The 22,975-nt window shown below is 45.7% G+C and overlaps 1 protein-coding gene across 2 annotated transcripts in view; it reads left to right on the top strand.

Annotated features, from left to right (window-relative positions):
- The first annotated feature begins 7,636 nt into the window (after positions 1 to 7,636).
- pepd (peptidase D) overlaps positions 7,637 to 22,975 on the top strand; it is a 68,359-nt gene continuing 53,020 nt past the window's right edge. The window contains exons 1-3 of one of the 2 annotated variants that reach the window (XM_078400672.1): positions 7,637 to 7,692; positions 15,275 to 15,458; positions 20,651 to 20,778. In XM_078400672.1, coding sequence (XP_078256798.1) covers positions 7,676 to 7,692; positions 15,275 to 15,458; positions 20,651 to 20,778 — 329 coding nt within the window. In that variant the 5' untranslated portion in view covers positions 7,637 to 7,675. Of the gene's footprint in view, positions 7,693 to 15,257; positions 15,459 to 20,650; positions 20,779 to 22,975 lie in introns of those variants that run through there. The other variant, XM_078400673.1, reaches the window with a different exon arrangement.

The following is a 22,975-nucleotide window of genomic DNA, read 5'->3' as shown; positions in this document are numbered from 1 at the left end:
CTCATTGGATTGTCTCTAACACCCCTGGTTCACAGAGTTTGTGAATCTGATGGGAAGCAAGGATAATCTTTAACAAAAACAGGTACCTTTCAATGTATCAATGAGGGTATGACCCGTTGGTGCTCACTCAGGCTCTCGCTGCCCACTCAGGCTTCTGTAAATATCACAGCCGTGCTTCAAACTCCACCTCCACCCACCAGCCGCACACACATCACACCTCTGGGAACCTGCAGCTCAGATACAAGGACACTCCAAAAATAGCACTTCCCAGGATCACAGAATGCTTTCAACAGTATTCTTGCAAAGTCGTTAATAAGCCTGGAACTTTTTAAATGGATGCTTTATTTTGTAAAAGTCTGATTCTGTGCAGGTAAAGAGCTGGTTGCATCACAGCTGTCACATTTGGTGACTCAAATGAAGGTAGCTGCAGAAAGTGGTGGACATTGCCCGGTTCACAAATATTGACCTCCACACCATCAAAGCGATCTACACAAAGAGATTCCTCAAAAAGGCAGCTCTCGCCACTAAAATTGGGAAGAAGGTACAGGAGCCTGAGAGCTGTGATCTTAAGGTTCAAGAACAGCTTCTCCCCAGCAACCATATTTGACCCAACCTGCACCAACCCTAACCACAACCCTACCTCAGCAACAATCTTCTATGGATTTTGTATATCATATCATATCATATATATACAGCCGGAAACAGGCCTTTTCGGCCCTCCAAGCCCGTGCCGCCCAGCGATCCCCGTACATTAACACTATCCTACACCCACTAGGGACAATTTTTACATTTTTACCCAGCAAATTAACCTACATACCTGTACGTCTTTGGAGTGTGGGAGGAAACCGAAGATCTCGGAGAAAACCCACGCAGGTCACGGGGAGAACGTACAAACTCCTTACAGTGGAGCACCCGTAGTCAGGATCGAACCTGAGTCTCCGGCGCTGCATTCGCTGTAAAGCAGCAACTCTACCGCTGCGCACTATTATGTTCTGGTTACCTAGTTTGACAGATAAATCATTGTATTATTCATTATTGTATATTTATTTGTTATGTTGTTACATTTATGAGCTGGAAAACCTGTAGAAAGTAAGAATTTCTTTACTTTCGACTATTGGCCTCCAGCATCATAAACACCCCTCTCAATCTCTGCTCCCTCTCCACCTTAACACCCCTCATTGCAATCCATCTCCACTATAACCCTTATCTGTTGTAACCCTCTCGACCAAAATAACCCCTCCAACACAATCCCTCCCCTCCACTGCAACACTCCATCCATCACAACAACCCATTCCCTCCACTGCAGCCTCTCCATGGAGCTCTCTCTTCACTAGAGTTCCCCTCCCCCAATGCAAACTGTTGTTGCACCATAAACCTCCTCACTAGAGAAAATTAACTGGGATATTATCTGGGGTAGATATTTTCAGTTATGAGGAGGGCCTGTGTAAACCACATCAAACTCATCAATATAATTAGCTATCCCTTCAAAAATTATTCAGATAGGATCTGCCAAAACCCATTAAATTATTCAGATAGGATCTGCCAAAAACCAATCAGTGCTGACTATCCCTCATCATTGGACTGACTATCAATCCGTTGTGTTTCTAAACGTAGATTAATTATTTCCCAATAACCAATTTTCCAATCGGATGAGGGGATTGAAGGCTTTGTGGCCAAGTTTGCAGATGTTACGAAAATATGTGGATGGGCAGGTACTGTAGAGAAAGCAGGGACCCTGCAGAAGGATTTGGACAGGTTGGGAGAGTGGGCAGAGAAGTGGCAGATGGAATATAGTCTAGCAAAGTGTGAAGTCAGGCATTTTGGTAGTAGGAATAATGGTGTAGACTATTTTCTAAATGGGGAGAGAATCCAGAAATCGGAGGTGCAAAGGGACTTGGGAGTGCTGGTGCAGGATTCCCAAAAAGTCAATTTGCAAGTCAAATAGGTAGTAAGGAAGGCAAACGCAATGTGAGCATTTATATCAAGAGGGCTAGAATACAAAAACAAGGATGTAATGCTGAGGCTCTACAAGACACTGGTCAGGCTGTATTTGGAGTATTGTGAGCAATTTTGGGCACCATATCTGAGGAAGGATGAGCTGGCTCTGAATAGGGCTCAGAGGATGTTTACAAGAATTATCCCAGGAGTGATGAGCATTTGACGGCACTGGGCCTATACTCGCTGGAGTTTAGAGGATGAAGGGGGACCTCATTGAAACATACCGAATAGTGAAAGGCTTGGATAGAGTGGATGTGGGAGGGTCTAGGACTAGAGGTCATAGCCTCAAAATTAAAGGACATTCCTTTAAGAAGGAAATGAGGAGGAATTTCTTTAGTCAGAGGGTGTTGAATCTGTGGAATTCTTTTCCACATAAGGCTGTGGAGGCCATCAATGGATATTTTTAAAGCAGAAATAGATTCTTGATTAGTATGGGTGTCAGGGGTTATGGAGAGAAGGCAGGAAAATTGGGTTAGGAGGGAGAGAGATAGATCAGTCATGATTGAATGGCAGAGTAGACTTGATGGGCCGAATGGCCTAATTCTGCTCTGATCACTTATGACCTTATGTAAGCAATAGACAATAGACATTAGGTGCAGGAGTAGGCCATTCAGCCCTACGAGCCAGCACCACCATTCAATGTGATCATGGCTGATCATTCTCAATCAGTACCCCGTTCCTGCCTTCTCACCATACCCACTGACTCTGCTATCATAGAAACATAGAAACATAGAAACATAGAAACATAGAAAATAGGTGCAGGTGTAGGCCATTCGGCCCTTCGAGCCTGCACCGCCATTCAATATGATCATGGCTGATCATCCAGCTCAGTAACCTGTACCTGCCTTCTCTCCATACCCCCTGATCCCTTTAGCCACAAGGGCCACATCTAACTCCCTCTTAAATATAGCCAATGAACTGGCCTCAACTACCTTCTGTGGCAGAGAATTCCACAGACTCACCACTCTCTCTCCTTAAGAGCTGTATCTAGCTCTCTCTTGAAAGCATTCAGAGAACTGGCCTCCACTGCCTTCTGAGGCAGAGAATTCCATAGATTTACAACTCTCTGACTGAAAAAGGTTTTCCTCATCTCTGTTCTAAATGGCCTACCCCTTATTCTTAAACTGTGGCCCCTGGTTCTGGACTCCCCCAACATTGGGAACATGTTTCCTGCCTCTAACATGTCCAACCCCTTAATAATCTTATATGTTTCAATAAGATCATCCTTCTAAATTCCAGTGTATACAAGCCTAGTCGCTCAAGTCTTTCAACATACGACAGTCACGCCATTCTGGGAATTAACCTAGTAAACCTATGCTGTACGCCCTCAATAGCAAGAATATCCTTCCTCAAATTTGGAGACCAAAACTGCACACAGTACTCCAGGTGGGGTCTCACTAGGACCCTGTACAACTGTAGAAGGACCTCTTTGCTCCTATACTCAACTCCTCTTGTTATGAAGGCCAACATTCCATTGGCTTTCTTCACTGCCTGCTGTACCTGCATGCTTCCTTTCAGTGACTGATGCACTAGGACACCCAGATCTCATTGTACATCCCCTTTTCCTAACTTGACACCATTCAGATAATAATCTGCCTTCCTATTCTTACCACCAAAGTGGATAACATCACACTTATCCGCATTAAACTGCATCTGCCATGCATCCGCCCACTCACACAGCCTGTCCAAGTCACCCTGCAACCTCATAGCATCTTCCTCACAGTTCACACTGCCCCACAGCTTTGTGTCATCTGCAAATTTGCTAATGTTACTTTTAATCCCTTCATCCAAGTCATTAATGTATATTGTAAATAGCTGCGATCCCAGCACTGAGCTTTGCGGTACCCCACTAGTCACTGCCTGCCATTCTGAAAGGGACCCATTTATCCCCACTCTTTGCTTTCTCTCTCCCAACCAATTTTCTATCCATGTCAGTACCCAGCAATCACTTCCAAAGCATCAAATACCTCCTAATTTTTAATCTTAAAGTGCTCTGGAATTTCCAACTGAAATCACGGATTACAACACATATCTGGAGAGATTCAGTGGGTCACACAGCATCTGTGGAAAGAAATGTTTAGTTTGGTTTAGTTTAGAGATACAGCATGGAAACAGGCCCCTCGGTCCACAGAGTCCAAGCCAACCATCGATCACCCATTCGCACTAGTTCTATGTTATCCCACTTTCGCATCCACGCAATTTATAGAAGGCCAATTAACGTACAAATATGCACAGACAAATTTCCAGGTCGGGTCCCCATTCAAACCTCAGAATAATAGGATGTAACTTTATAATGGAGATGAAGAGGAATTTCTTTAACCAGAGAACAGTAAATCTGGAATTCATTGTCAGAGATGGCAGTGGAGGTCAAGTCTGGGTACTTTTAAAGCAGACTTGATAGGTTCTTAATTAGTAAGGGTGTCAAAGGGAAGAAGGCAGAAAAATGGGGTTGAGAAGGAAAAATAGATCAGCCATGATCAAATGGCAGTGCAGACTTGATGGGTCAAATTTCAGCATCTGCTGGTTTTTGTGCCTACAATATATTTCTCCTTGGTGAATACGTGAGTAGGAAAAGAAAAATAAGAGTTATCTGAAATTATTGAATTTGGTATTGATTTCTGAAGATTGTAACAGAAGATGAGATGTTGTTAAAGTCACAGAAGAAGAGGTCAATGGGAGTAGGATAGAATTACAGAAACTAGCAACTGGAAGCTCAGGGTCATCCTTGTAGGCTGAATGTAGATGCACTGCAATGCAGTCACCCAGTCTGTGTTTGGGTTCTCTAATGCAGAAGAGAACACATTGTGAAAACTGACTACCATGCACCAGATTGGAAGAAGTACAATGAATCGCTACTTCACCTGGAAAGACTATTTGGATCTTTTGAATTTGGGAGGGGAGGGAGTAAAGAGGGCAATTGTTGCCACCCTATAGTTGCATTGAAAAATGCTATGAGAAAAGGAGTTTTGGTGGAGATTACTGGTTTATTATTATCACATGTACAAAGTTTCAGTGAAAAACTTTGTTTTCTGTGCTGTCCAGACAAATCATACCGTACATGAGTATAACAGGTAGTATAAAAATAAAGAGCGCCAAATCCAGTGCTACAACTGCAGAGAAAGTGCAGAGGCTGCAACAAGGTAGATTGGAAGATTGGTTCATTCATCTAACTGAATGAACAGGCTGTTCAAGACACTGATAATAGCAGGGAAGAAGCTGTTCCTGAATCTGATGGCATGGGATTTCAAGCATTTGTATCTTCAGCTTGACAGGAGAGGGGAGCACAACCCTCATAAGTGGTCCTTGATTATGTTGGATGGTTTTCTGAGGCAGCATAAAGTGCAGATGGAGTTGCTGGGGTAGGCTGGTATGAGTGATGTGCTGAGCTACATTCAAAACTCTTTGCAATTTCTTGAGATTTTGGGCAGAGTTGTTACCAAACCAAGTTGGATCAGATGCTTTCTAAGTTGCATCTGTAGAAATTAGTCTGAATCATTGGAAACATGCCAAATTTCCTCAGCCTTCTAAGGAAGTAGAGGCATTGGTGTGCCCACCCATCACCCATCAACCTCACCTCAACACTCTCAACCTTGCCCATCTCAGACAGGATGCGTTGTGTTGTGGTTGCCATGCGAACATGACTCCCCGGAGTGTCTGTTTCTTCGGATTTATTTAAAGATTTTCCTGCAGGAGTGGCTGGATCTGCCGGCATGCAGCAGACTGGGGTTGCCTTTTCTCACTGGGGAGTTGCTCACCTCCCACTCGGGAGCTCATGGATGCCAATCCCAAACAGTTCATCCCATACCTAGGCTGCGCGATGCTGAAGCAACACCACATTGTGGGAGGTAGTATTGAGGGAGTGCCGTACTGTGGGAGGGGCAGTACTGGGAGAGACACAGTGTGGGAGAGGCGATATTGGGGGAGCGCTTTGGGAGGGGCAGCACTGAGGGTTGCGCCACACTGTGGGAGGGGGAGCACCGAGGGAGCGCCACACTGTGGGAGGGGCAGTACTGTGGGAGCACACACTATGGGAGTACCGCACTGTGGGAGGGGCAGTATTGAGGAAAACCAACACTGTGTGGGAGTGCCGCACTGTGGGAGGGGTGGTACAGTGGGAGTGCTGCACTGCCGGTACTCTCACTCTGAGGAAACCTACCTCGCAACCCTATTACCCTCACTCCAGGGATCTCTGTCTCCATGTTGCCCTTTGCCTCTATTATCACTGCAGCAGATATCTCTTCGTTGCCAGGAGCAACAGACGATGAAGATGATGTAGAATGGGCTGGTTTGAAGTGCATCTCAGTCTAAATCTCGCTATCAGGATCATGCTGCATTTTAAATTTTAATTGAATGCTCAGAGGGATGGAATTTGTTTAAATCACGAATTAATAATTGAAAGAAAGAACTTCATAGTGAGAACAATAATGAAAAAGTAAAAAGCAATATTTGTATTTAATATATTTCTGAGGCTTCTCAGCTTTACTCTGCTTTGACTATGCTGTCCCTAAGCATGGAGTCGGTGACTGGAAAGTGTACAGGGTGCTCTTCTCTGTAATCAGTTGTGTTTCAATGTTATGTTAAAATAATTTTACTTACAGCTTCAAATAATCACCAATTAAATTTAAATTAAATCAATTTAAATTGAATCTGAAGGGTCTCGACCCGAAACGTCACCCATTCCTTCTCTCCAGAGATGCTGCCTGACCCGCTGAGTTACTCCAGCATTTTGTGTCTACCTTCGATTTAAACCAGCATCTGCAGTTCTTTCCTACAAATTACATTTAAATGTTGTTTCAGCATGGAAACAGGCCCTTCGACCCAACTCCTCCATACTGATTTTGCCTGCCTTCTGCTTCTCCTCCCCATAACCACTGACACCCGTACTAATCAAGAATCTATCTATCTATGCCTTAAAATTACACATTGACTTGGCCTCCACAGCCTTCTGTGGCAATGAATTCCACAGATTAACCACCCTCTGACTAAAGAAACTCCTCATCTCCTTCCTAAAATAAACGTCCTTTAATTCTGAGGCTATGACCTCTGGTCCTTGATGGGCTGAATGGCAGAATTGTGCTCCCATGGACTAACTTTATGGGCTAAAAAGACTAACTCAATGGGGTGAATGGACTAACTCAATGGGCTGAACGGACTAAAGCTATGAGCTGAATGGACTAACTGGATGGGCCGAATGGACTAATTGGATGGGCTGAATGAAGTAACTCTAAGGGCTGAATGGACTAACTGGATAGGCCAAATGGACAAACTGGATGGGCAGAATGGACTAACTGGATAGGCCAAATGGATTAACTGGATGGGTTGAATGGACTAACTCAATGGGGTGAATGGACTAACTGGATGGGCCGAATGGACGTGGCTTTAGCTCTTCAGGCTAAAGGAATCAAGGTATATGGGGAAAAAGCAGGAAAGGGGTTCAGATTTTGGATGATCAGCATTGATCATATTGAATGGCGGTGCTGGTCGAAAGGCCGAATGGCCTACACCTGCATCTATTTTCTGTTTCTATGCCTAACTGGAAGGGCCGAATGGTCTCGCGTAGACCTTGCCTTGGCCCCGCCCCGTCCTCCCGCCGCCATTGGGTGCCCGGATAGGGGGCGGGACTTACCTGGGCAATGAGGTCACATGACCGATCACGTGAAGCAGAAAGCGCCGCAAGATGTCGGCGAATGCACAGTGAGTAGATGCTGGCGGTCGCGGTTTTGGGGGGGGGGGGGGGGGGGGGAGAGGTGGTCAGCGGGAGGGAGTTGGGTGGGTGAGTGATGGAGAAGAGACGGGGTTGGCGGGGGGCGGGCGAGGGGCGAGGGTCAGGCGAGTGACTGCCGTCTTGAGCTGTAGGCAGAGGCAGAGGCAGGGTCCCGTGGCCGGCCTGTCACCCGGGCACCTGGTCACTCTGGTGCTCAATAAAAGCTTTTAAAACTCCGAGGGAAGTTATGGAAGGCTCTTTCTGGAGAACAGAATAGTCTATCGAATGAAAACCTTGACTTAGTCTATCACATTTAGTGCTTGGATGCGATGTTTCTGCTCATTCTCATTTTATTGTTATGCGGAGGGTTGAGATATGGTGGATATTAACAGAATCGAGAGGAATCTGGAGAGAGAGAGAGAGGCTAATGTTTAATTAAGCATAAGTGCCTCTATGACTGATTGGTGTATCTACTTTGTTCTTCCAAAAGTTGGTAATCCAATGGTTAATTGGCTGGTTTCCATGGTATATTGTGGATCTGCAGTCATTTTTGGGTCTAAATTGGATGGCACATCAACAGATTTGTCCTGAGGTAAATGCTTTTAATTACAAAATGGGAGGCTGCTCTTGTATTCAGTGGTCATTTGTGCAGAGTATGTAGATTTAGGGATGTCTGGTGTGGGATGCTCCAACTAGAGTCAGCAGTTTAAGGTAGAATAAGAGTTAAGAATGATTTATAATGATCAACTGTCCCTCGGAGTGTGAGTTACATCAGAATATAATTCTATTAAATGGTCTGTGTTTCTCTAGACAGTATCATCACAGAATGAAGCTCGGTGGAGTGGACTAAAATAGAAAATGGCTGGAACAGTTGACCAGCATGTGGATAATAAATAATCATAAATACAAGGTAGACAAAATGCTGGAGTAACTCGGTGGGTCAGGTTTCTGATTTAACCTCACCTATTCTGTTTCTCCAGAGATGCTGCTTGACCCTCTGAGTTACTCCAGCATTTTGTATCTATCTTTGGTTAAAAACCCACACCTGCAGTTCCTTCTGACACAATCAAGTATATATAGAGCAAAGGGAATGATGCAGAATATAGTTATTGGTGTTCTGTGAGCAATGTTGAGCACAGTAAACCTCCTGGTTTTGCAATGTGATTGGGTTTTGAGATTGTGGGATGATTCTTGGGTGAGATGCAAGTAGCAACTCCTGCATTTCGAATTGTATCTTGTTGACTTTACAGCCAGGAGACTGCAGTAGTGACATCAGATTATCATCAATGATAGGCAGCCTTGTCAGAGCTGGAGAGGAGAGCCCAAAGGGAGGGAGGGGGGGGGGGGGGCTGTGGTAGCTGACCACTTGAGTACTGCTGGGGATGCCCCTTGGGGCTGGTACCTCCAATGTCGGTGTGGCTCTGATCCTCTTGTTTCCAGCTGCCTGGATTGAGATTCTTACCAATAGACCCAGTAATTGTCTGGTCAGCGGTTGGCCCACCTCCCCATGTGTCTCTGCTGCCAGACCTGGCTGGAATTCCACCCCTTTCTCTACATAATCTCTTGCATCATTGGCCTCACTCTATTGCTGTGCTTGGGTGTGCTCTGTATATCTCCTGCAGGCTCCTTGTTCTGCTGAGTAGTCTGCTGCTCAGCCCTGATGAGATACTGCACAGCTCAAGTGAGCTGCATCAGCAGGATTGCAGCAACAGGTGCAATATAACTTCTACAATCAGTTCAAGATTCCTCCGAGCTGTGTACAGGTCAATGTTTAATCTAAGCATTAAACTCGTTTGCTTGATTGTGGTGTTTGCACTGATTTGGAATTTAACAAGCTACTTCTAAACACCAACCTCCTAGACCACTAGGGGGGGGAAGAAGTGCCTGTCACCAGCTACTGCTCTGTGCCAGGCTGTTCCTAACACTTGCTGTCAGTACTCGGATATAGACTTCAAGTTGCAACAGAGCCATCTCTCCAGCTCACAAAATGCTGGAGTAACTCAGCGGGCCAGGCAGCAGCTCTCGAGAGAAGGAATGGGTGACATTTTAGGTCGAAAACCTTCTTCAGACTTTCTTACGCATTTCTCCAGCTCATTGGGTTGCCACCAGAATGCTCTTTGGGCTTGAAATTGTTTCCAATTGAGCTTGAACCCTCTCTTCCCCCATTCTGAGCTGATGTCTGCTGATTAATAAATGTGGTAATCTAGGAGGCCTTCAACTCTCTAGCCCACCCTCCTGTGGTAAGCTACAATCTCCTGTCACAACACCCTCCAAGCAAGATGCCCACTGCATGGAGTGTTGCTTCACCTTAGAATGTGTAAAGCAGCGGAAATCTGCCATGGACCATTTCCATGTAGGAAGGATCACTTGGTTTCCAGAAACATCTACACAGAACAACTCCCAGTTGTTTCCCCCTTCATTGGTGGAGTTGAGGATAGTTAGGAAGGTTGTCAAAAGATACAACAGGTGGATCCAATCAATCAGTTGGAAATATGGCCAGAAAAACTGTGGGGTGAGTTTAATTTGGGCAAGTGACGTGTTGCACGTTCGGAGGTGAAAAGTCAGGGGAAAGAATACAGTATATGGCAGGATCTTTTGGACCATTGATGACAGAGTGCAAGCTCAAAGTTCCCTGATAGTGGTGAGCAGTAAAGAAGGTGTTTAGAATGCTTGCCTTCATCGGTTGGGGTATTGAGTACAAGAGTCAGGAAGTCATGTTGCAACAGTGTGGATTTTTGATTAGGCTGCATTTGGAGTATTGTTCTGGTTGCCCCATTACAGGAAGGATGTGGAGACTTTGTAGAGGGAATGGAAGAGGTTCATCAGGATGTGTAGCCTGGATTGAAAAGTATTAGCTATAAGGAGAGGTTGGGTTGTTTTCTCTACAATGTTGTAAGCTGAGGGGAGATCTGATAGAAGTTTATAAAATTATAGGGGGCATAGATTGGAGTGTCATAATCATAGTCATACAGCATGGAAACGGGCCCTTTGGACCAACTTGCCTCTACTGTCCAAAATCCCCCATCTACACTAGTTCCACCTGCCCATGTTTGGTCCATATTCCTCTAAACTTTACCTATCCATAGATGGTCAGACATTTTTCAGGAGGAAAAGAAGCGTCTCAACCTGAAACCCTGAACTGCGAAGGTTTTCTCCCCCATTCCAAAGATGTACAGGCTTGTAGGTCAATAGTCAATCAATAGTCAATAGTCGTTTATTTGTCACATACACATAAATGTGTAGTGAAATGAAAAATTACCCGCAGTTTCAACAATAAGACCAATAAGAATAATCAATAAAAATGCAATAACACATACAATCATAAACTAACACCAAACCAAAGAAACATCCATCACAGTGAGTCTCCTCCAGTCACCTCCTCACTGTGATGGAAGGCCAGAATGTCTTTTCTCTTCCCCTGCCGTCTTCTCCCGCGGTCAGGCTGTTGGAGTTGCCCCGTCGGGGCGGTTGGGGCTCCCGACATTGAAGCTCCCGCCGGGCGGAGAAAAATCCTGCGGCCTATTCCAGGCCGCGCCGGACGGTGAAAGGTCCACGGCGGGCCGACCCAAGCCCCGCGATTCGGGGCGGGCGAAGACGCTGCCGCTGCCGGAGCTCCCGATGTCGGCCCCCACCCAGTGGCCTGCGGGCTTCTGACGTCCACGTGGCTCGCGCCGAAGCTTCCGGAGACGAGTCGCAGCCGCTCCCGCAGCATCCGAAGGCAGCCAGCGCCGCAGGTGGTGAGTGCGGGCTCTGCGAACCAGAGCCCAGGTGGTCCCAGCCGGAGCCGCCAGCTCCAGGTGCATGGCCGATGGTAGGCCGCAGCGGGAACGGAGACACGACACAGAAAACAAAGGTCGGGTCTCCGCTCAGGAGAGACAATGTTACAGTTCCCCCCCCCCCCCCCCCCCCCCCAACATAACACACAACCACAAACACTACATCATATTTAAACTACAATTCAGACAAAAACATTATTTGGCTTCTGTAAATTGTCCCTAATGTGTAGGATAATGCTAGTGTACAGGGCACAATCGCTGGTTGGCGCGGACTCGGTGGGCCAAGGGGCCTGCTTCTACGCTGTATCGCTAAAGTCTAAAGATACGTTGCCTATCCATGTTCTCCAGAGCTGCTGCCTGACCTGCTGAGTAACTCCAACACTTTGTGTCCTTTTGAAGCTCGTTCCCAGGGTTGGAATGTCAAATAGGAGAGGGCGTAGGTTTATGGTGAGAGAGGGAAAGTTCAAAGAGATATGTAAGCAAGTGTTCTTGGAGTAGTAAGTGCCTGGAACATGCTGCCATGTGTGGGAATTTTTAGAGGTATTTTGACAGGCACATGTATCGGCAGGGAATGGAGGGACATAGACAATGTGCATGCCGATGGGATTATTTTATATTGCCATCGTGGGCAGCACACTTATGGTGGACTGAGGGGCCTGCCCCTGTGGTGTACTATTTTGTACAAATGAGTTTATATTCCATTTTTTTTTATCAATGCAGAGCAATTAACTGGTTTCAGCCTTGGATGATGCTTTTATTGGGATCATATGGCTCTGTTCATTGCTGATGGATGCAAAATATTCCTTGGCTTCTGCTACCACCCAGATAATGAGGCAGTTTATGTCTTTATGATGCCAGGCCTAGACACGATGCAGATATGGGCTGATTAACTTGCACATAACATTCTTGGCACAAGTTCAGGCCATAACTGTCCTCCATGAGCATCTACATATTCCCTTGAATTTCATTGGCATTGTTGTGACTGAGACCCCACTGCCAGCATCCTGATGTTCCACCTGGATACCTTGCAACCCAACCCATCTCCAATTTCAAGCAATATCCCCTCTCTTTCCACTGCACGCACACTGCCTCCCTGCACCTGAGCACCCATTTCTCCATTTTTTTCCATGTTCTGTGCCATTTAGACAATGTATATGGCTTTGCCCTCCGCAACTTTTTTGGTTACTTCAAAAAATTCAATCAGATTCATAGAACACGAGCTCCCGTGTATAAAACCATGAAGGCTTTCCATAAACAGACCCTGTCTTTCCCAATGCATATATATCTTATCCCTCTGAATCCTCTCCAGTAACTTTCTACCTTGAATGTTAATCTCACTGGTCTATAGTTCCCAAGCTTTTCCTTGCAGCATGTCTTAAATAGAGGCACAACATTAACCACCCTCCAGTCTTCCGGCACCTCAGCTGTATCTAACGATGATTTCTATATCTCAGCCAGGGCTTCTACAATTTCTACTCTAGCTTCCCTCAATGTCCTTGGATATATCTGATCAGGCCCAGGAGATTTATCTACCATCATATGCCTTAGGAGATCCACCACCCCCCTGCCTATAATACTGTTCGTCCTCAAGACATCTCCATTAACTGTCCTGAGTTTGCCAATCTTCATGTCTTTCTCCATTGTAAAAGCAGAGGTGAAATGTTCATTGAGTTAATATTTTGGGCTCCCTCCCTAACACAGCAGGGAAGTATCTTTGTTGCAAGAGTAATGACAGCTTAGGAAGGTGTGTAACTGCCACCTTGGGGATAACAGTGAAGAGCAGTAAATGCTGGCGTCTGGTGACGCGATTATCCCATTCTTTCTCAGTACTGTCTATTGAAAACCATTCGGTTCATCCTGCTCCCCACTTTTGCCAAGAACCCACCATTGGAGGGATCTGCAGGAGGCACTGCCTCAAAAAAGCAGGCAATGGCAAAGACCCATGCCACCCTGGCCATGCTCTCATCTCACTGCTACCCTCAGGAAGAAGGTACAGGAGTCTGAAAACCATGACCACCAGGTTCAAGAACAGCTTCTTCCCAGCAACTATCGGGCTCTTGAACACCCTGCACAACACTTATTTAAGTTTAGAGATACAGCATGGAAACAGGCCTTTCGGCCCACCGAGTCCTCACCAACCAGCGATCCCCGCACATTAACACTATCCTACACTAGGGCCAATTTTTAGATTTATACCAAGCCAATTAACCACAAACCTGTACATGTTTGGAGTGTGGGAAGAAACCGAAGTTCTTGGAGAAAACTCACACAGGTCACGGGGAGAACGTCCAAACACCCACAGTCAGGATCGAACCCGCGTCTCTGGCTCTGTAAGGCAGCAACTCTACCGTTGTGCCACCGTGCTGCCAAACCTAAGCAACTGCAATCTTCCCGTCTGAAGAACGACCCTGACCCAAAATATTCCTTATCCATGTTCTCCAGGGTTGTTGCCTGGCCTGCTGAGTTACTCCAGCGCTGTCTATTTTTAATAAACTAGCATATGTAGTTCCTTGTTTCTATAACAATGATCTTCTTTGGGCTGTCTTTTGTTGCACTATAGTCTTTGGTTTTGCATTATTATGGTTACCTCATTACAGTTATTTGTATCATTTATTATATATTTATCTATTATTAAGTTTATGAACCTACAGCAAGAAAAAAATCCATAGTTCTGTTGCTGGTACATTTGACAAATAAGTACCCTGACTCTTTTTCAATTCTTTTAAATTATGTTCATGTTGTCCTTAAAGGAAGATGCTTTATAGAGCACAGTAACCATCATGCCTGAAAGTGTTTTTCCCAAATGATTGATCTTTTGTGTTTTCTGCAATCACTTGTGGGTCATCATCCCCTTTCACCATTACAAGTAAATAGCGTTGTGCCTCTGGTCCCCACAATGGCTCCTGTAACTCAGTCTGGTATTCTATTCCACTCGAGTAGTGTTACTACTGGTTGGTGATTCAAGAGATTGCAGATGCTGGAATCTAGAGCAAAGCACGAAGTGCTGGAGGAAAACAATGGGTCAGGTAGCATCTACAGAGGTAAATGGACAGATGACGTTTCAGATCGGGGCCCTTCTTCAGATTGCTTCCTCCACAGAGGCTGCCTGGCCCACTGAGTTCCTCAAGCATTTGCGTTTTGCTCAAGATTTCAGCATCTGTTGTTCCTTGTGTCCCTTGATGACTGAATCAGATTTCATTGGTAATGTTGGAGTGAGTATTGGACAACTCGTGAGGGGTGACCATAAAATAGGACTGTGTGGGTTTGCAGGGCCCAGGTTTCATGTCTGCTGTCGGTGCTTTGTCAGGTTTACCCAAGGTCAGGGTTGGACAGAAAAGAAAATAAACAGAGTGCAGAGTATAGTGTTACATCTTCAGAGAAAATACAGATAAGAGAAAGTTTCACTTGAAAGGTGTGTTTCTGATCATTCAGTACTCCACTGGAGGGTTGGCATGTATCTTGAGTCTCTGACGTGAGACTTGAACCCTTTAACTTAAACTCCTGGCTGAGAGTAATCCTGCAGAACCACATCTTCCGGCCGGACTGTTAGAGATTTGGAGATCTCAGAGTTTTTACTGAAGATAAACACAAAATGCCGGAGTAACTCAGTGGGACAGGCAGCATTTCTGGAGATAAAGAATGGATGGCTTTTCCGGTCAAGACCCTCCTTCAGACTGACCCTCCTTCAGACTGACCCTCCTTCAGTTTGGTTTAAACCAGCATCTGCAGTTCCTTTCTACTCGAAGTTTTTACTGCTGGGCGTTGATGTATTGCCTGTAATGCCTTCCTCTTTCAGGCCCTCATTTTCGCTGGGAAAGGAGACCCTCAGGGTTCCCATGGCCCTCTTTGCCTTGAATAGGCAGCGGCTGTGTGAAAGACTGCGCAAGAATGCAGCGGTGCCGAAGAAGTCAGTAATGCTGCTGCAGGGTGGAGAGCAGACGCAGCGAAACTGCACTGATACCGACGTCGTTTTCCGTCAGGTGAGGCTGCAATTTGGGAAACAGGTGTGTGCAAAGATACTAGAGGAACAAGATAGACCACTCGACCCTAAAAACCGTAGTATGTCATGGTGCCATTTTAGTAGGCAGAAACATGTTAAAAGAAAAATATCAAAACTCTGAATTGATAAATGAGAGATATTCTGCATTTTTATGGGATCATCACACATATTGTTCCCCCAAAACACTGATTGCACTGCGAGGCATAGCGAACGGCGGGTTTTGGCCACTAAAATGGCAGACGTTACGCTCCTTTGCGTACTACACTTCAGTATAGGTGATTTCAATGCAATGGTCCATCTTATTCCTCGAGTATCTTTGGGTGTGGATAAAGGCAACCTTCCGTTAAACGGATTACGTGTAGGTTGGAGCTGATGAAAGGGATGTGTGACAGACACAGGCCTCTCAGCCCAACTGATTCACACTTCAGAGACACAAGACTGTAGATGCTGGAGTGGGAACAGAGTGCTGGAGAAACAATGGGTCAGGCAACATCGTTGGAGGGAGCGGACTGACAATGGTTTTGAGTCAGGACCCATCTTCAGACTGATGAAGTAGCGGGGTATGGGGGGACTGGCATGGGGAGTGGGGGAGAAGCCTGGCAAGTGATAGATGAATGCAGGTGAAGAGGGTGATTAACAAATGGGTGGAGTAAGTAAAGACTCGAGGAGAAAAGGAGACAAAAGGGTGTCAGATAAGGAGATAAGTGAAATGTAAACCTGGAGGGAGGGATGTGGATGGAAGAGGTTAAGGGAGGCGGAAAGGGTGGATAAAAGGGAGTCATGGGGTGGGGGATGAGCATTTGGAGCAGGTGAAAGGAGCTGGGTGAATGGGAAGGTGGGAGATGGAAGAAATGTTTCCAGCTAGTGATGTTAGGCAAACAGGTCAGCAGTTCCCAGCTTTCTCAGTCCCTCCAATCCACAGGAACAATGGCAGAAAACAGCTTTCAAAGCAATAACAATAAAAATAGTTATATCTCTAGCTGTATTTTTCAGAGCTCTGGGATTGGATTATCAGGCCTTTTGTGATTTATTGGCCTTTACAAGCTGTTTGGGCGGTTTCAAGTGTTGCTTCATGCTGGATACAGCAGTAGGGCATCCTCCCGATGTTATAGGTTATTCTTGAATCTCCCATAGAACAATGTGGTTCCTGCATCTGCCGATGTTCATGAATCGCCCTCTGCCAATTTATGCACACGCACAGTAAACTGAGTTTATAAAGAGGATAATTAAATTTTGATTAGCATTGTGTCAACAGCCGGGCTGGGACAAATGGTGAGTGAGAGCCAGGCTGTTCCATCTCATGTATTTACACGCTGTTCTCACCTGTTCTTCTCCCAGCCTGTTGGGGGATTTGGAAAAAGCTGTTGTTGCCAGTGTTGTCTTAGCATGCAGATAACTCAGAACATCGCAATCCATTAGCATTGGATACTACAGACATGCAAGTCGATGGGTCCAGCGATGGAGAGTTCTGAGTGAGTTTTGATGGAAATGGAGGCTGGCCAAGACATGGGATCCATCTGCTTCCTTACTCTGTTTAAATAGCCAGTACAGTGTGCAGAACTCTTCATCCAAGCCGTAGAGATCTCCAATGATACCAGGGAATGGAAAACATTACAGTGCTGCAAATGGAAGTGCAGGAGACTGCAGATGCTGGCATCTTGAGCAAAAAACAAAGTGCTGGATGAATTCAGCGGGTTAGGCAGCATCTGTAGAGAGAATGGACTGGTGATGTTTCGGGTCTGAACCCTTCCTGATCCAAAAGGTGTCTGTCCATTCCCTCCACAGATGTTGCCTGGCTCTCTGAGTTCCTCCAGCATTATTTGCAATTCAGTGCAAAAAACAAGGTGTGAACTCGATTACAGTTCTTTTAGTTTAGTTTGGAGGTACAACACGGAAACAGGTCCTTCAGCCCACCGAGTCCGCACTAGCCAGCGATCCCCGCACATTAACACTACCCTGCACACATTAATACCAAGCCAATTTACCTATAAACCTATACGTCTTTGGAGGTGTGGGTTGAAACCGAAGATCTAAGAGAAAACCTACATGGTCATGGGAAGAACGTACAAAGTCTGTAAAGATAAGCACCCTTAGTCAGGATCAAGCCCAGGTCTCTAGCGCTGCAAGGCAGTAGCTCTACTGCAATGCCACCGTGCTGCCCCAAGCCAGTTCTCTGGGGGATGGGGAGGGAGTTCACAGTGCAGCAGTGATAAGACAATAGTGTACTGCCCATGTCAAAGCTTTAAGGTATGGATGTGTATGAAGCAGTGAGTGTTAGAACTGGAAGATCAAGGGCCGTGGAGGAGTGGCATAGAATCAGCACCAGATAGCATGGAAACAATATGACCATGCTGACCTAATTGGCATACTAGGCTTGAACTGGGTGAAGTAGCATCCCAACCTGAAACATCGCCTATCCATGTTCTCCAGAGATGCTGCCTGACCTGTTGACTGACTCCAGCCCTTTGTGTCCTTTTGTGCAGTCCAGTATCTGAATTCCTTGTTTCTTCCGATCTTTTACTGCAGGTCTAATTTCGAGTTATGCTATTCCTGGGATTTCAGGATGTGAATTTAAACCTCCCATGAAATGCAGCATATTCTCAATTTAGTTTCCTGACTGTGATACATTTTCTTTTCACCTAGTAAATATCTCCTCATTAGCTACTACATACAGGTTTATAATATTTCTCAGTCCACTTCTGAACCAGGGCCATGTTTTAAATAAGGCCACGGCCTTATTTATGGGCACCCACTGTAGTACTGTGCTGGGCAGAGGAGGGATAGCATGGAAAGGACAAGGATACATCTATACATGAACTTCACAGGTAACTGGGATGACCTGATGAATTATTGAGTAAAATAAAAATTCAGGCTGATGTTCACTCACTTGGATGAACAGGCAGGGTACCAGCATTCTGGCAGGTAGGTTTGCCACTGCTGCATGGGTGGGTTTGAACTAAATAGTGGGGGGGTGGGAGACAAATTGGAAATACAAGGATGGAGTTAAAGGGAAAGAGAGTATAGGAAAAGTTAAGAAAGACACCAGAATTAACGGGACAGAAAACTCACGAAGGGATAGGAGAGTATGGCCAAATGAAATAGGAATCGATGTTGAAAGGTGAGGCGAGTAGTGGATTAAAAGTATATATGAATGCGCGAAGTATAAGAAGTAACGTGGATGAGCTTGAGGCTCAGTTAGAGATTGGTAGATATGACATTGTGGGGATTACAGAGACGTGGTTGCAGGAAGATTGGGACTGGGAACTGAATATTCAGGGTTATATGTCCTATAGATATGACAGGCAGGTGGGCAGAGGAGGTGGGGTAGCTCTGTTGGTGAGGAATGAAATTTAGTCCCTTGCGAGGGGTGACATAGGGACTGATGATGTAGAGTCACTGTGGATAGAACTGAGGAATTGTAAAAGAAGAAGACACTAATGGGAGTTATCTACAGGCCCCCAAACAGTAGCCTGGATATAGGATGCTAGTTGCAGCAAAATTGGCATGTAACAAAGGTAATGCCACTGTGGTTATGGGAGATTTCAATATGCAGATAGACTGGGAAAATCACATTGGTTCTGGACCCCAAGAAATAGAGTTTGTAGAGGTGGGGTCAATTATTAAAGAAGTAATAATGGCGCATTTGGATAGCAGTAAAAGGATTGGTCCAAGTCAGCATGGATTTATGAAGGGGAAATCCTGCATGACTAATCTTCTGGAATTTTTTGAGGGTGTGACAAGTAAAATGGATGGAGGAGAGCCAGTGGATGTAGTGTATTGGGACTTTCCGAAAGCCTTTGATTAGGTCCCACACAGGAGATTAGTGGGCTAAATTGGAATACATGGTATTAGGGGGAGGGTATTGACATGGATAAAGAATTGGTTGGCAGACAGGTAACAAAGAGTAGGAATAAATGGTCCCTGTCAGAATGGCAGGCAGTGGCGAGTAGAGTGCCGCAAGGCTCGGTGCTGGGGCTGCAACTATTTACAATAAATATTAATAATTTAGATGATGGAATTAAAAGTAACACTAGCAAATTTGCAGATGACACAAAGCTGGGTGGCAGTGTGAACTGCGAAGAGGATGCTAGGAGATTGCAGGGTGACTTGGACAGGTTGAGTGTGGGCAGATGCATGGCAGATGCAGTAAAATGTAGATAAATGTGAGGTTATCCACTTTGGCGGCAAGAACAAGGAGACAGATTATTATCTCAATAGTGTTAGGAAAAAGGGAAGTGCAGCGAAACCTAGGTGTCCTACACCAGTCACTGAAAGTAATCATGCAGGTATAGCAGGCAGTGAAAGCTAAGAGCATGTTGGCCTTCATAACGAGAGGATTTGAGTATAGGAGTAAAGAGGTCCTTCTGCAATTGTACAGGGCCCTGGTGAGACCACATCTGGAGTATTGTGTGCAATTTTAGTCTCCTAATTTGGGGGAGGACATCCTTGCTATTGAGGCAGTGCAGCGTAGGTTCACGAGGTTAATCCTTGGGATGGTGGGACTGTCATATGAGGAAAGATTGGAAAGACTGGGCTTGGATTCACTAGAATTTAGAAGGTTTAGAGGGGAACTTATAGAAACATAAAATTATAAAAGGACTGGACAAGCGAGATGTAGGAGAAATATTCCCAATGTTGGGGGAGTCCAGAACCAAGGGCCACAGTCTCAGTAAAGGGGAGGCCATTTAAAACTGAGATGAGATGAGAGAGTTGTGAATTTGTGGAATTCTCTGGCACAGAAGGCCAATTCACTGGATGAATTTAAAAGAGAGTTAGATAGAGATCCAGGGGCTAGCGGAATCAAGGGATATGGGGAGAAGGTAGGCAGGGGTTACTGATAGTGGAAGATCAGCCATGATCACAATGAATGGCAGTGCTGGCTCAAAGGGCCAAATGGCCTCCTCCTGCACCTATTTTCTATGTTTCTATAACTAAAACTACCAAGCCCCCCTCTGAGTAGTTGTATCATTTTCCCTCACTGGAATATAGAATAGTACGGCACAGGAACAGGGCCTTCGGCCCTCAATGTCTGTACTGAACATGATGCTGACCAATTCTGATCTGTCTGCATGTGACCCATATCCCTTCATTTCCTGCACCTATCCAAATTCTCTTAAATGCCAGAAACCTTTCTGAAATCAAATTTTACATGACATGTATTTCTTATTCCAGGAATCTTACTTCCACTGGACGTTCGGAGTGATGGAATCTGACTGCTTCGGTGCCGTGGATGTTGCTACCGGCAAGTCCTTGCTCTTCATGCCCAAACTCCCCAAGAGCTATGGCGTGTGGATGGGAACGTAAGGCCCTTACTAGTGCTCCTTGTTTGATCTTCCTTGCATCCTCACCCTGACTTATGTTGGCACTGGTTCTGCCAAATTTCCTAAAAACTCATCCTTGTCACACATCTGTACAGCACAGAAACAGGCCCTTCGGCCCAAACTGTCCATGCAGACCAAGATGCCCCAGTTAAGCTACTCCCATTTGCCCATATTTGGCCAATTTAAAGGGAATAGATCGGGTGAATGTGCAGTCTTTTATAGGTTTTAAGGTGAGAGGGGGAAGATTTAATATTAATCTAGGAGGCAACTTTTTCATACAGAGTATGGTACTTATATGGAACAAGCTGCCAGAGAAAATAGTTAAGGCGGTTACAGTAACAACACTTAAAAACATTTGAATAAGTTCATGGATAGGAAAGATTTAGAGGGATATTTTTCAAACACTGGCAAATGGGACTAGCTGAGATGGGCATCTTGGGTTGGCTGTGGATGAGCCGAATTGCCTGTTTCTTTGCTGTCCGCCTATAAGCAGTGGCGGCTGTGTATTTGTGGTTTACTAGTCATACCACTGCATGAAGTTCAGTGACATTTGGAGGCCTTTCATTTCTGCTGTACCACATCGGGGTGGGTGGATGTGATGGAACTCCCCTGTGGTACTCTGATTCTGATGTGGAGCTGCACCTGGACTTTTTACCAACTCAGAGAGGAAATAAGTCAGGAACCACACCGTCTCTTAAAGCTGCTCGCTTGTGATTGTTGGATGGGGACTGAGTGCTGTGCCAGTGCGATTGAACAGCTTGCTGATGCTCTCTCCAGAAGAGTCACAAGGGTGAGGTGCTGGAGGAAGCCACTTCACAGCAAGAGTGGCCAACCATGAACGATGGAGATTTGCTCCTAGCAGCTGTTGTGTTGAGAGCTGTTTCCCGTTCATTGTCTGCTGTGTTGTGGATTTCCATGGCTTTGTATTACAGCCAGGCTGTGAGCAATTTCCCAGCCCGCTAATTGAAGGAGGCTATAATGTAGAGTTGGCTGCAGGATCAGGCTGGAAGTGGCAGTGAATATTTTTCTATGTGGTACCATCTCTCACTGTCATTAAAGCTGCACCTGCTCCCTCTTGTTTGACAGCAATTAGTGACTGCTTATTAATATATTGTTCAAATGGCCTCTGTCTTAGAGTAGATCAAATTAGATGTGCTCAACTTTAAAAAAAATAATAGAACTAAAAGCTGAACCTCTCCTGCAGTTAACCTGTGGGGTCATTTCTATTTTCGTTTCCTCAGAAGGGCAGATGTAACGTGACATTCTAATGTCCTGTCTCTTTCACCGCCAGCTGTGGGCACCGCAGTCACAAACAGGCGAGTAATTTCAGTCCCACCCAGTCAGAATGAAGAACAAGGAAGCATGGCCAATTTTTCTGATACTTTGGAAGGGATCTCCCATTAGCCACGTTCCTCATGACCGTCTTTACTTGTATCCTGTCTAGGGCTGTATTTGTAGACAAAAAGGTGCCAGTATGCATATTGTTCCTTGCTGTTGTGTCTATGGGAGATTGTCATCCTATAAGCTGCTTAAGCTGTTTATGGGCCCTTCCTGCCTAATTTCATTAGAACATTTTTTTTAAACTTGAACAATCTTTTTATAACATTCTAGAATTCTAAACGTTTTGATGTCTAGATTTTAACTTATTATACTGTACAGTGTACAGACCTCCCAACCCGTCCGAATTTGGCGGAAAGTTTCCACTTTCTTATTTTATTTCCGCCATTCTGATTCCACCTCACATTTTTCTGCAAAACACATGCCCCGTCGCTCGCCTCGCCCCACCGCTGATCTCGCCTCGCCTCTCGCCGCTGGCCCGGCCTCACCTCACCGCTGATCTTGCCGCTGTACTCGCCTCACCACTGGCCCGGCCTCGCCTCACCTCGCCGCTGGCCCGGCCTCGCTGCGGAGTGTGAGGCCCGTTGATGTTGAGAGGGGAGGGAAAGTTGGGGTGCGGGGGAGGGGGCAGTGGAGTAGGAGGAGGGAGTGGGGTCGGGGGGTGGAGGAAGGGAGGGGGAGAGTGGGGTAGGGGGGCTTGGGGGGTGGGGAGGGAAGGGGGGGGAGGGGTAGGGAGGGTGGGGGGGAGTAGGGGACATGGACTGTTGTTATTTGATATTGAAGACCACTGGAGCAAGTATGTCTTCAATTAAATTGGGCATGTACAGTTTTTTTTATG

Source organism: Rhinoraja longicauda, chromosome 6, assembly GCF_053455715.1.
Source record: "Rhinoraja longicauda isolate Sanriku21f chromosome 6, sRhiLon1.1, whole genome shotgun sequence".
Lineage (NCBI taxonomy): Eukaryota > Metazoa > Chordata > Chondrichthyes > Rajiformes > Arhynchobatidae > Rhinoraja > Rhinoraja longicauda.
This window is presented reverse-complemented; position numbering and strand designations above follow the sequence as displayed.